The sequence below is a fragment of the Myripristis murdjan genome, chromosome 17 (genome assembly GCF_902150065.1).
Source record: "Myripristis murdjan chromosome 17, fMyrMur1.1, whole genome shotgun sequence".
NCBI lineage: Eukaryota > Metazoa > Chordata > Actinopteri > Holocentriformes > Holocentridae > Myripristis > Myripristis murdjan.
This window is the reverse complement of record NC_043996.1, coordinates 15,149,740-15,163,915: the sequence shown is the minus strand read 5'-3', so window position 1 is coordinate 15,163,915 and position 14,176 is coordinate 15,149,740. Positions and strand designations below refer to the sequence as shown.

The 14,176-nt window shown below is 41.3% G+C and overlaps 1 protein-coding gene across 4 annotated transcripts in view; it reads right to left on the bottom strand.

Annotated features, from left to right (window-relative positions):
• mast3a (microtubule associated serine/threonine kinase 3a) overlaps positions 1–14,176 on the bottom strand; it is a 39,410-nt gene that overhangs the window by 8,957 nt on the left and 16,277 nt on the right. For all 4 annotated transcript variants that reach the window (XM_030074281.1, XM_030074282.1, XM_030074279.1 and 1 more), the window contains 14 exons: positions 11,998–12,073; positions 11,398–11,607; positions 7,208–7,309; positions 6,382–6,514; positions 5,652–5,722; positions 5,272–5,357; positions 4,714–4,922; positions 4,481–4,619; positions 4,020–4,152; positions 3,573–3,738; positions 2,978–3,079; positions 1,716–1,838; positions 1,041–1,153; positions 624–805 (listed from right to left, as the gene is read on the bottom strand). In XM_030074281.1, the coding sequence (XP_029930141.1) occupies positions 624–805; positions 1,041–1,153; positions 1,716–1,838; positions 2,978–3,079; positions 3,573–3,738; positions 4,020–4,152; positions 4,481–4,619; positions 4,714–4,922; positions 5,272–5,357; positions 5,652–5,722; positions 6,382–6,514; positions 7,208–7,309; positions 11,398–11,607; positions 11,998–12,073 (1,845 nt within the window). The remainder of the gene's footprint in view (positions 1–623; positions 806–1,040; positions 1,154–1,715; positions 1,839–2,977; positions 3,080–3,572; positions 3,739–4,019; positions 4,153–4,480; positions 4,620–4,713; positions 4,923–5,271; positions 5,358–5,651; positions 5,723–6,381; positions 6,515–7,207; positions 7,310–11,397; positions 11,608–11,997; positions 12,074–14,176) is intronic.

Genomic DNA, 14,176 nt, shown 5'->3' with positions numbered 1-14,176 from the left:
TGCTACATGTTTACTATTTTGTCAGGGACGTCTTCTCATTCTCTACATACCTTATTGACACCGCTGAGCATGAGGATACCTCCTCAATGGTCTTTTGAGGTAAAATAAATGTTGAATGAATGAGTGAATTCATACATTAATTGTGCGTAGCCTGTTATTTCTATTCAGGGTCACAGTCTGCTGGAGCCAATCACAGCATGTGTTGGGCTAAAACAGGGAGATACTCTTTTTTTTTTTTTTTTTTTTTTTCAAAAAGAGTCTTCAATTAACCTGACCTGCATTTGTCTGAAATGTGTTGGAATCCAATGGAGGTAACCCGTTTAAACAATCAAATATTATGAGGCAACACTGATAACTATGAGTTACAGTGCAGCAAAGGTGGCTAATTATTTCAATAATATTCTAATGTGATGTTAATGAGGAGTTGTCACATTTTTAGCTCACTGGAACTCATTTTGGAGTAAAACTGCTTATTTTTAAATGGACAGATATTGTGCTCATGAGCTGCCATCTCACATTTCCATAAAAATCTACAGTTCACAAGGGTACAAGCAGGGCTGTAATCATTTTCCCCAAACAAAAATGATATCACTCCGACACTCTTAATCGGTCCATGCTCTCACCTCCCCCTGTGTCCATCTGCTCTCCTGTCTCCACCAGCCAAGTGTTTGTGTCCGTCTCCCGGGGAAAGGACTCCTCTGCCCTCCCATCGCTCCTCCTTCTCCTCACTGTGGCTTCGCTCTGATGACGACAGGCTCTGGTTGGACGGCGTGGAGGTGGACAGGTGCTCCGTGCTGCTGTACACCTACAGGTTGGGGAAGAGGGCGTTAATGGGCAATATTCTTCTCTCCTTCGTTTGTCAAGCATGTGATTATCCAGGCAATTTGAATGTTTTTGTTGAGAATTCACTATGAAATCTCCTGTCAGTGAGTTTGAAACACCCTTCAAGACATCCGTCAATCATATTTTGATCATTTGAAACACCATTAATGAACTACAATGGGGGTGATGTCCAATATACAGACAGAAAAAGATCATACCTTGCTGAAGCGATGGGCAACAGACGAGAACTGTCGGAGCTCCAGAGATGATTCATCATCGTTGGTTTCATCATCCTCATCTGAGCCCAGGTGGCAGTAGCGGTCCGACCGGGCTTAAGGGAATACACAGACAGACGTGATGCATCAAGTAATGAAAAACTGGTGCCATCAGTCTTATCCTAAATGGAACTGCCACCAAGTGCCGCTGCAAAATCAGTTCTGTGTCCACAAAGCCACTGCCATTTAAAAAAAAAAAAAAAAAAAAAAAAAAAACACTCAGCGTATTAGTGTCTGTCCATGAGTGCTATGTGAAATCCTTTCAGCTCAGTGGATATAAATAACAGTAAAGAATTAAAGAAAGCTAGAGGGATAATTATCTTGCTCTCTTGTTACCAACAGCTGTCACTCCTACTTGTTTACAAATTGAAGAGTCCTAACTTGCAAATACTAGATGACTTACTGCGGCAATTCATACTGCTTATTTTCAAAGTAATAAGTGTCCTCCTGTGCCCCTAATGCAGATCTCTCATTGTATACGTGTGTGCAGAGACACATTCATGTTTGTATTCTAATAAGGGTAGTACATCGTGTTTCAGTTTGTGCCATCTATTGCCAAAGATGAGAGGTACTGCATATGTGTATGTGTGCATATCTTCATGTTAGCCTGCCACGTACTGTCAAAGTAACTGGTGTCATCCTCAGTCTCTAGTTGAGGTATAAATTCAGCTTTCTGCCTTAGGAGGCCATTCCAGTCCAGACCAAGGAAGAACATGTGCATCTTCACCTCAGTGGTTCCCCCTGGACAAGAAACAAGACAAGAATAAATTTAGTTCCCATATCTGTTCAGCTTGTGCCCATTGTCATGATATACCAGGTTTCTGCAGACCTGAACAGTCAGGTGCTACTCTGTTTGTCTGTCTATGGATCCTATTTTCATACATCAAGCAGCACACGTACACAGTGCTGGCACACTTATGTGTGACCGAGAGATTTTTGGTAATTTTGTGACCAGGGGTGCTGGTGCAGCACTGTGAGGGGAGCTGTAAAGGGGGATTGGATTAGGAGGATTAAATTATCAGTAGCTGTGGTAGGGGCTGGCACAAGCCATGACCAATCAAATCAGCTCCTCTCATTCCCTTTAAAAGTGCAGTGCTTCGTTCCCTTTAAAAGTAGAGCACTCCATAATGTCCATGCCATAACGTCCTTGTTAAGATGAATTCATGTTTTATGGATGAGGATATGAGTGAGGACTGGTGGAAACGGCTGGGCCTGAAGGACTTCAGTGATTTAGAGTGGAGCTGTGTGAACTACTGTGTCTAATTGTTCACTACAATGTCACCATCCTAACTTGTGGATATTAATGCAAATTATTAATATGAATACCCCACATATATTACTGCAATTATGTTTACTTCAACTAAGAGCATAATCGCATTAATATAATCAGAGTAGGCTATGGTGTTGACATGGCCTTTGCCCTAATCGCCTTATTGCCTTAATCACATAGTTGATGCATTTGGTGCATTTAAATCTACTGCTACCGATAAAAGACTTTCAAAGTAAAATAGGCAAACACTGAGGGGTTTACGTGATTTTGGAGAGGTCTATGTGCATGTAGGCAGGGGCACAAGCTTTATCTCTGATACCAAAATTGTCCTGTGCCACCTTATTTGCACAGATACTCTTGTACTGCTTTCCCCCTGTGCCAACAACATCTTGAGGAAGCTGAAAATCACCAAACAGGCACAGGAAGGCAAAAAATCCACTTATGCCCATGAAACTGCTGCTTTAAAATTAGAGCCGTATACGTCTGCAACCATGCTGGGAACCAACAGGGCCACAGCGTTCCAGACGGCTTCATCCCAGCAGTCTGTCTGTTCAACTATCTGTCTGTCATATCTATCCATGAATCCATAACCAGCAAAGCTGTCACCAACCTGTTCCCAGGCGTTCCAGAGGGCTCTGTCTCAGCAGTCGGGTTATCAGGTCCTGGGCATCAGCTGGCAGGGCATCCTCCCCCTCGGGCCAGATGATCTCATCTAGGCAAAGAAGCAGTTACCGATGATTCAATCAGCGAATTCCACTTTATCTATGCAGCCCAAGGGTTTGCAAAACAAGAGTTACCAGACAGATAAGCACATACTTGAGGCAACGATGACCTCAAAATCAAGATGAGCATAAATCTGCATTATACAATATTTTAATGGAAGAATTACACCACCATAATCAGCGTAAATTACAGTGTCAGCATCATATGCCTCCAGTATCTGGTAACTGAGAAACATTTTTTTTTTCATGTACAGGAAGTGCAGATCTTTAGTATCCTTTAGTCTGATGCATCAGTGACTATATGAGTTTTTAACAACAGGCATGCTATACACAGTTTACTGACATCACATCATATGATTTCTACATATTGAAGCAGACAAACTACAAACAGTCACTTCTTGCTGACATTTGGAGACACCAGTGAGCAAAGTTTCTATAGTGTGGCTTCATGATCAAAATGCATTCAACTAAAGGCTCCCTCACCATTGACAACCTGTCCAAAGAGCTGCTCTGGTGTGTCTCCAAAGAAGGGCACACAGCCCACCAGGAACTCGTAAAGGATGATGCCCATGGCCCACCAGTCCACAGGCTTCCCATAGCCCTGCCTCAAGATGACCTCTGGTGCAATGTACTCTGGAGTGCCACACACCTGCAGTGAGGGAAAGAAGAGAAAGAGATGGGAAATACACTTTAGCTAAGCTTGTGTTTACATGTTTGATATACACAGATATATAATAAAGACAATTCTTGTAATAAAGGACGAGAGATGGAAAGTAAGACAGAGACAGGGAGAGGAAGAGAACAAAAACGGGACACAAATGGAAGAACTATAAGGAAAGACTAGAAGAGAAGAGAAGAGAAGAGAAGAGAAGAGAAGAGAAGAGAAGAGAAGAGAAGAGAAGAGAAGAGAAGAGAAGAGAAGAGACTAACCTGTTTATCAATAAACTCTCTGGTATCTTTCTCAATGTGTCCTTCATACAAGTTGGTAGTCATGTTCATTAGTCCAATCTTTGACAAGCCAAAGTCTGTCAGCTTAATGTGGCCCATGGAGGTGATTAACAAACTACAAAGGAAGGAAACACAGGAATGTTTCAAGTTAGATCAAGAACCAGCCCTAAAACATAAGTCTTAGATTGAGAAAAAGACATCAAACAAACTTGAAGGTGAACGTTTCCGACAATTGTTTTCCAACTTGATATAATGAGACAGTCCTTTGAAAATCAGCAAAAATCAGTCTAAAAATGTTGAAAAAGCTTTACCGTAATTAGATGCTACCTATAACTAGAGACAGAAAAAAATGAAAACTATGTGTGTGAAACATGTGTAAAAATGTTCCCTTGATGATGTAACCCTGCAATTTGACAGTGTGGAAAGACTGGTTGAGGACTAACTTGTCAGGTTTGAGGTCTCTGTGCACAATCCCGTAGTTGTGAAGGTACTCTAAAGCCAGGACGGTCTCAGCAAAGTACAACCGGGTCATGTCCACAGGCAGAGGACCAATGTTCTTCAACAGGTTGGCACAATCACCACCTAAAAGGACAGAGGAGCGCATGTGTTGTGTGGATAGGGTTCATCCAAAGACAACAGGACATTCGATTGGTGCACACATCCAAACCAACCTTACCTTCCACATATTCCATGACCATGCAGAGGTGCCTCCTGGTCTCAAAAGAGCAGAACATGGAGACCACGAAGGGGTTTTCAGCAAAAGTTAGGATGTCTCGCTCAACAAACACCTGCTGGATCTGGTTCCTCAGCATCAAGTTCTGCCGGTTGATTTTCTTCATGGCAAAGCGTTGGCGGGTCTCCTTGTGGCGTACCAGGAATACAGCCCTGGAGGGCAGGAATAAGGGGGTAACAGAAGAGATGGGCAGGGGAAAGGAAAAGAAGTGAAGACAAGAAAGACAGAGAGGGGATAAAAGGGTTTAGGAGAGTGGAGGGAAATGACAGGATGGGAGTGAAGTAAATTGAGAGGGTTTGGAGAGGGAGTGGAAAGAAAGGGGTGAGGAAGGATACGGATAATTTTTCCACAAAGAGGGAAAATTAAACTACCCTAATCGTAAACACAACAGCTATTCAGCATATCCTCATTTCAGTTTCTATTCTGCTTTTACTTGGCTCTGTGGTGTCCACAAAGAGACTGAGTCAGTCAAACGCAAACAAAGAAGTCAGTCTTACTCACCCATAGGCGCCATTGCTAATGAGCTTGATGGTCTCAAAGTCACTCTCCAGTGGTTTCCTGCGAGGAGGGGTGCAGGCTGCTCGGCTCTGAATCAAATACACCCAATGAAGAAAGGGAAAAAAAAGAAAGAAAAACATTGACTCTGACCTTCATAATTCATGCACTTCATGATTTCATTGTGACAACGGGAAGGGATTGTTCTGCTCAAGTATGATAAACAAGTGAAGAAACCCCCTTCATTTATGTTTAGCTACACATTATGATCCTTTGTATTTCTCAATTATAATTCATTGCTTTCAATATTGTCTTACTAACCATTACTCATCCAGTTGCACTCAGAGTTACAGTCCAAATTACTAAAACTCTCATGTAGCTCTTACCTCTCCAGTGTCGTCAGGCTCTCTGCTGGCTGCTCCATGCCCGGGGCTCGTCTGCTCCAGATGGACCATTTCTGTAACAGAAGCAGAAACACCAGGTCAAACTCCATTCAATTTCACTGAACTCCAACTGGGACATTTATTCAACTGTGAACGACTGCCTAATGAAGATATCTGACTAATGATGCTTAACAAATCAGAATCAGACAAGTGACAAGTGAAATGCTCAAACTTTCCAGATTCAGATGGACATGGCTCTCAGTGTGGGAAGCACTGTGAAATGCTGTCCTCTAGAGGGAGTTTTTAATGTGCTTATCATGTAGTATGCCAAAAACAAAGTGTGCTTATCTGAAGGAAGAAGGAAGTGTAATGCCAAGCGGTGCAGGAACTGAGTCTAGAGAAAATCATACGGAAATAAAACCCCCCGAAAACACCCATGAAGAGCCAAATCAGGAGTGGAACTGGTTGCTGCACGTCACTGTTCTGTGCTACCCTCAGTCTCAAATGCATGAATCCTCTTATCTCGTTCTAGATTGTAATTTGGAAAGGAAGCGCAGATACACTACAGGTCAAGACAGGGATGACAAAAGACTGTTTGGATTACAGTTGCCAAGGCATCAACTGCTGAGAACACAAACCTAAAGTACATCTAATCTGACATACAAAACATTCTCAAATGTCTCAACAAAAACATGAACATAAGAATAGACAGAAAAATAAATGTATCCCGCACCTTCCAGGGGGTCTCTGGTGAGCCCGAGCTGGCTGATGATGTATCTGGGTAAATCTGTCTTGATGCCATGGCCCACCTTGGCCTGGCCCTCCGCTGCTTCCAAACGGTGATAAAACTCCTCAGGATCAAACTCCTGTGGGAGAAGAAAAAACGGGAAGCGATGTAGTGATTCATATCGTGTTTTACATATTCTTTACTTAGGTTTGGTTTCGTCTGTGGTATAAAAATGCACTGACTGTAAAAAAAAAAAAATACTAGGATCACACAAAAGTGGTAAAACAGCAATACGCACACAAAGACACAAAACAGCTTTGTGTCATGAAATTACACAGTAAGAGGAACACACATTTGAATGTCTGGCGCAGCTATTTCAATACGATGGTTTCAGTAACCAGGGTTCATACACCGCACAGTCGTAGTGTTACTGTAGCGGCAACAGTGATACGGTATGTGGTTATTAGAGCAGAAATAAATGAAAAAAGGAAGCCTAAAAAACTCAGCCCAGTGTGTTCCTCCTTGGTTTGTACAGAAACACTAATGGATTTGATCTTGAAGCACCTACTACAGAGATCCTGCCATGATTCAAAAACCATGGGTGTATGACATTTAAAATATTACCCTGTGTGGCAGCTTCAACAGCATAATTACTACATCCAATACTATTAGTACTACAATATCATTCATGCATTTGGGTAAGCTGTAACGCCTGTGTTTTAAGTGACAGAGTTTGTTTGAGGAAATATTAGCAGCTCTTGGCTGGTGAGTGACGTGTTAACACTCCCAAGACACATCATAATTACTACCACGCCACGGCCATGACTCTTACCAGACACTCCAGGAGACGGGCAGGCCTGGAGATGATGATGAGGATCTTCTTCACCAGTTTGATGATGACAGTGACCTCCTCGCTCTCTGAACGCTCATACGCCTGAACAGAAAAGAACAAAGGATAAATGAAGATTAACTCTGCTTAATCCCATTGATACACTCCATTAGGCAGCATAGTTCATCCAGAAAAGGCTGACTGCCCTCAGTTCTGGTTGTATTCCAAAGTGTAGGTGTTGAAGCACCTCAACTTTTCAACATCTTGTTTCAGTTTCAGCTATTCAATCCCTTATTTCTGCACCCTGCGTGGCCTCGTCTATAAATAACAGAAAACATTTCAAATACGCTTTTTATTAATAGTCATTGTCTCCATACTGTAGCCAAACAATGCCTTGCCATAACCAAACAGCCGGCTTGTCAGACTGTGTGTTTTCTAGGCAGAACAAAATTGGGGTCAACTCAGAGTTCGAGTTAGCCAGCCAAAGTTTGAGAGATAAGATATAGAGCCAATTACAAATTCTTAAAAGATTAGTTGCTAAAGGTGTAGACTGTAGAAAGTTGGCAGAAACAAACTCAGCACTTATCATAGAACCTGAATGGATAGAAAGGACAGTTCCCAGTGTGTCCTGGTAAGCTCCATCGGTAAAAGCATAGAATTTTAATTGACAGACTGGTCAGTTCCCATTATAAGCTGCTCTTTTGAATGCTGGTACCATAGAAATGTAATTGATCACAACTCCATTTTGATGGCTAGTACACTTACATGGGCTGTCTCAGAATCTCTGATCAGGTTGTCATGGAAATCTGAGTTGATTTGGTGCATGCACAGAACTTGAATGGAGCAGAGCAGACGTTGAACTGTTTGTGGTAGTCATTTGGCTACACCAGAATAAAGTGGTGGTTATGGTTAGCTGCTACAGTGATGACACATGTATAGGGCAGCAAAGTGTGTCACACTCGCTGGAGAACTGAGAAGGTATATTGTGCTAGTAGTAACTAAAAGTAGCAATTAAACGTTAATAGTACAACCGACCGATATGGAAGTTAGCCGTGGTGCAACGGCCACGATTCACAGAGATGGCCGCTGCTCTGACCATCCTGCTATATCGATCTGACTAGGACAAGACCGTTCGACTCCAATTCCAAGACTGAGAGAGAGAGCGTATGTGCTACCATGGCAACAACATCATTTGGTTTCCAGAGGCTGTTGTGAGAAACATTCGTCCTGAGATCTGTGCCCAGATGAGAAAAGTGCTCACTATCATGACAGTATGGGCAAAAGTCTATGGAAGCCATACTAATATTGATAAAGGCGTCACATTACTCATGCCCCCAAACTACAGTGGTTTCTATGACAACATTATCAAACACTCTACAGCAGCCTGTAAACCAGCAGGAATGACTATTTTATCAACTCAGAGTCGATGGTGCTGATACTGCAGCTGCTCGTGTCTGCAAAATCTTTCCTATGTGCTCAATGCATCCCTGTGCTGGACATTACATCAAATACCGATATATAATACAAAAGGCAAACAAGCCATTATGAGATTTTCCTCACATTCAACTTGTTAACAAAGTTGATTCTGACACAGGAAAGAAGGAAGTCTTTGGACCTTGTGTGCAACCTTTGCCCTGTGCATTTGCTTTATTTTATATGTGTGTATTGTTGTACTGTATGTTGTTTTTGTATTGTTTGTTTTTTTACTGATGGCTATAGGTATGGGGTGATGATGTCTATCCCAGTTGATGAGTGAGCTAAGCTACTGGGAGAGTGGGATGAGGTGACCTAGAGGAAGAGAGAGCATCAAACCTGGGGTCATGGAACAAGAGCCAGCTGTGGCACCACTATAACTAAACTCAATGTTCCCATATAGATGCTGCATTCTAAGATTAGTCCTCTTCTTTCCAGGGGCCAAATGATCCTACTAGGCAACACTCTGAGTCAGAAAGAAAAAGTCATTCAGTGACCGAGTCTGCAGCAAAACTGGTAATCTATTTTACAGAGAACATTTGTTGGACTGGAGTTGTTCCTGTGGAGAGTTACATAACAAATCATTATATAATCAAACGTTTGACCACTGCTCAGATCTAAGTAGTGATATAAAATGACAACACCGCTTCTGGCTAATGAGCTGGAATCAGAAAGCCATGAGAGCCAATCAAACAGACAATTCCAATCCAATGTTCTCGACTCAGTAATAGCGTGCAATGTCCCAGAAGGCAATCACAGCTACCCACAATCAGCAATCCATTCACAGTCTCTGAGTAAGAATAAACAATTATTTTGTTTCTGTCCTGCAAGACATCTATGAACTCTGACTAATATGAGGCTCATAAATTGCATTCACATTAGTGACATTTTGTACAATAACAACATACAAGATGGGTTTGGTGTTGCATTGCATAAACTGACAGGCTGAAGGATATCATCTTGGTTGACATCATGCAACATCATGCAACATGTCAACAATGTCAGTTTAATGTTATCTCTTGATTATTTCACAGTCCAAAAAAAATACTTAACAAATACTGAAAAAATTTAAAAATATTAAAGAGGATATTATTTAGTCTGTTTTCCATCTCCACCGCAACATCAATAATGATCAAGTTCTGATCAAAGTAAATTTAAAGCTAAAAAGGCTTCTGATCACAGTTGGCCTCTGAATTAAGTTGCTTGAAGTTTGTGAAAATCATCTTAGACTTCAGGCCTCCAATCTGTCTATTCCCTGATCTGATCAAAAATGCTTCACTGGTATAGGTGCAGTAACCACTTGTGGAAGCTACTCTGCCTCTATGTGAACTTTTAGCATTTATTTTGTTTAGTTTAAGCCTTTTTGTCACGCCCTAATTAACTGAGAGAACTTTTATATTAGTGTACTGAAAATCCTTTCTTTACATGGTGGTTGCATATTGATTCAGCAGTTATAAAGCATACAGTTTTGAGTGACAGTGGGATTGGGAAGCTGTTAAGACATTATCTACAAAACTAATACCCTCACGGAGAACCCTGCAAGAAACTATGTGTACATATCCACGACCAGTACTCGAGTTGAGGGGGGATGCGGGTGGATGGCACCCCCCCTGAAATAAAAACGGTCAAAATCATCCCCCCTGTAAAACTGCCATCCTCACTTTTCATCAAGTGAAAAAAATTGACCATCCCCCCTGAATTTTTTTTTACAACTCGACTACTGTCCACGACTGATATTAAAAATTGATTGGGGCATGAATAAGTGATGACATCCATCAGAGGTTTTGGCAAGCGAGTGTAAAGTGGGAAAAACTAGAAATGGATGGGCTAGTTGTCACTTAATAAAATGCAGCAAAATCTCAAGAAGTAGGTCATGCCAAGATGCAGCCATTGTTTTGCTCCGAGCACAATTCTCTAATTCACCATCACACCGCTAACATGTGTATCCCGAGGATGATTAGCAGCTGATGAGCAACACGATTGATGACTAAACTCAATTACATCCACAACAAAGTGGCACTGTGTCTGCAAATACTGTCTCTTTTCATGTGTATGGTGAGAAACAGTTCACAGTTTCATTTGCTTTTTATCTACTGTCTGGAGTATTTGTTTATTTGTTTGTTTGTTATCTCATTTTTCATACCTTACTCATTTTATTAGTGCTTTTACTGTGCTATTTCGAGTTTAATCTGTTTCTTATTGATTTTAATCCTGCCTCTGGTGTTTCCTCATTCCAAATTGATGAGATTTATGATAGGGTTTCCTCAGTTCCTGTTTTTATTGTTGTTGTCTTTAATAAAGACAACAACAACAGGCATTTATCAGTTTTCCAAAAATGAGATACTTAAAAAAAAATCACAACATATCACCTTGCTTACAGTATCACAATATATCGCAATACATTGAATCGTAACCTCTGTTTCGTGATACATATCATATCACCAGATTGTCGCCAATACACAGCCCTCATACCACACAGCTTTTCCATTTTACAGAAGTCATCATCATAATGAGTCAGCGATGAATATAAATGAGTAAAATTTTAAAAATGAGTTCTAGCACTAAGTGTAATCTTTTGTTTTTCTTCTTTTACATCACCAGTTACATCCAAGGTTGTCCAAGGTTTCCTTTCCTTTGTTTTGAACTTTTTATAATGAATAAACAAGTGAGAACATTTAAGTTTAGTTTTTCTCAGAATCTGAAAGATGAGAAACGCCCACCTCATGCAGCAGCTTCTCCAGTTTCTCCTGCAGCTCCACGAAGTACCTGGAGGTGACGAGGGCTTTCTGGGACTTGTCCAGGCAGTCTCTAGCAAGCTCAACCAACTGGTGCTGAATGAAGCCCAGCACGCCGTCAGCCAGGGGCAGGGCACTGCCTGGAGAACACTCTGCAATGATGTCCAGCAGGCGACCCTCCATCTGAGCTGTCGCCTGGGACACAATAAGGGAGGAAGACTTTATGTAAAATGGTGATAAATAAAGTGTGATAGTATTACCCAAACTGTAACCTGAGGAATAACGAAGGAAAGGAGAACCACGAGGAAACGTCATTTAAACTGCGCAAACAGAATAAGACGCCATGAATACTGAAAATGCAAACCAACATGTTTAAGGGCTTAATACTGAGTTTTAGTAAGTTTTAAATATAGTTTGATGGATGAATTTAAGAGATTTAACAGGTGCTTTGATACTGCTGTATGGTTTTGGTGTTGAGAGAGAAAGAAATGAGGAAAAAAGGGAAGAGAGAGACAGCCACAGAGACAGGAAGAGAATTTCATTTGGAGAACCAGAGACCAGAGGCTCAAGAAGCATTCAGCATACCTTGGGGAAGCGTTCTTTGTAAACGTGATTCATCATGACAATCTCATTGTCAAATGTTCCACAGGTCCGCCCAGGGCTGGAGGAGAAACAGGCAAAACGGACATGTTAAAACAGACAACAAGATATAAAACGACAGGAAGTATCTTATTTGGGTTGCGCAGATGGAGACCAAAAATTTGAATGAGATAAAAGTAACGTGACACACAACCACAAACCACTAAAGTAAGGGGGGGAGGTGTGTGAGAGGCCTGCGCTATAGGGACACATTTAACATTAACAACTCCTGTTTTGTTTTGTTTCTTCAAGTAAATCCTTATAGGTCAGTTCTTATAAGTAAACTGTCTGTGCTTTATCCCAAGTGTTTATTACTGCCTGACTCATAAACACATCATGTTTGAAGCTGATGCGTTTATGATTCAGATCCATTTCTCATCTACAGTATCCATGACTGCATCTGTTGTGCAAATCGGGTTTCAATTACATGTGAACTCTACATACCTTTTACAAATCAATGTGCTGTCATCAACAATGTTAAAAATACTGATGACCCTACATGTCAGATGCTACAAGTAACTACATTAAAATGTTACGAGCACATAAATATTTCAGGGTAACGGCGACAGTTGCACATTCAGTCCGGTGAGAGCGACATTACCAGTTAAACTCCCGGGGACTATTTAAGGGTAATATGAAATGCTGCACACGCCCTCTGATACTATTTCAGAGACAGATCAACAGTTGTCTGTGGCCAATTTCAAGGCAAGTGTGAGTGCCAATGTGTGCAGCAATTCAAAGCTGGTGTTTAACTGCATTACAAAACGAGGTTACATAAATTTCATAAGCTACATAATCTTAGAACAGTTTTCGCTCTGGTCATGCTGGAATTAGGCTGCTGCCGGGATTGTGCAAACTTGACTTTCCATTTCTAAACGCACGCAGCTGAAAACCTAACTATGGGGTGTGTATATTCTATAAGTACACCCATCAATCTTTCCTCTGGGTATAAACTATAGAGTGTACTAGGCCTAACTGGCTGTAGACACGAAAGTCACAGCAAGCTTTTGGCATGCACTCGATTGCAACATTTAAAAACTTTTGAAACACATCTGTATTTAAAACTTGATCTGTCAAAAGTAATAAACACCTTATTGAAACATCTTATTTTTGACCACTGGTGCCCCTGTCCCTCTTATCTCGAAGAAAACCACTTCTGCATGAATGTGAGTTTATCTAATACCGTCTCTAGTCCAGTTTGTGTATTTGTGTGTGTATTATTTGTTTGCGTTAGAGTTTGTGTGTGCGGCTGTCCACGCCAACACAAGCAGGGACAAGCCACAGAGGAACCAGGCCACATCAAGACCACGCCACCACCCTCCTCAGCCCATCATAAATGTCTCCAGCGACCTCAAAACCCACCACTGCTGGAGCCATTACGGGTGCCGAGAAGTTAGTTAAGTTTTTTTATGAGCACAGTGATGCTAAAAATTTGAGGAGATGGCATGAGCTAATCCAGCGGATCAACAGTGCGCAGTGATTTTTTTTTTTTTCTTTTGCAGGCCCACAAGCACTACCATCCCACCATGTTCAAAATCCTCCCACCAGCCAAACTTGTGACTGTGCTGAGCTTGCTTAGGAACAATGTTTCATACTGTATACTTATATAACATTATCACACTTTACTACACAGCTTTTTGGAATGCTTAACTTTTGGCCGCTGAACGCACTCTGAGGGCTGTTAGACTGCTGTTTCGCATTTCATCTCATCGCATATGCAGTCGAGAAGCCGGTAGATTTTGTTGATCTCTACTCAAAATAATTTGCTTTGTGCCAAACACAGTGTTTGGTTCCTGCAGACAAACACTCAAACGCAAACCGAGGTTAGAAACACAGAAGAATTTCCCACTATGACTTTTAATTTATTCAAAGATCATGAAATGTTTGATTGCTGATTAGGAGCTGGGTCTCAGTCTTCCTGGGTTTGTTTACATTTTTATGGTTACAGGTCTGCTGCAGTGTAGGCTGTTACACAAAAAGAAGCTTGTAAAATAGCTTGCAATAATATAGTATTTTTAATCCAACATGTTTTGTCAAACGATGAATGTGTTGGGTAAGTGCCTATGTAATAGGAAGGAGCCGGTCATTATTGCAAGCAGTACATTATTCCTTACATAAAGCTCCA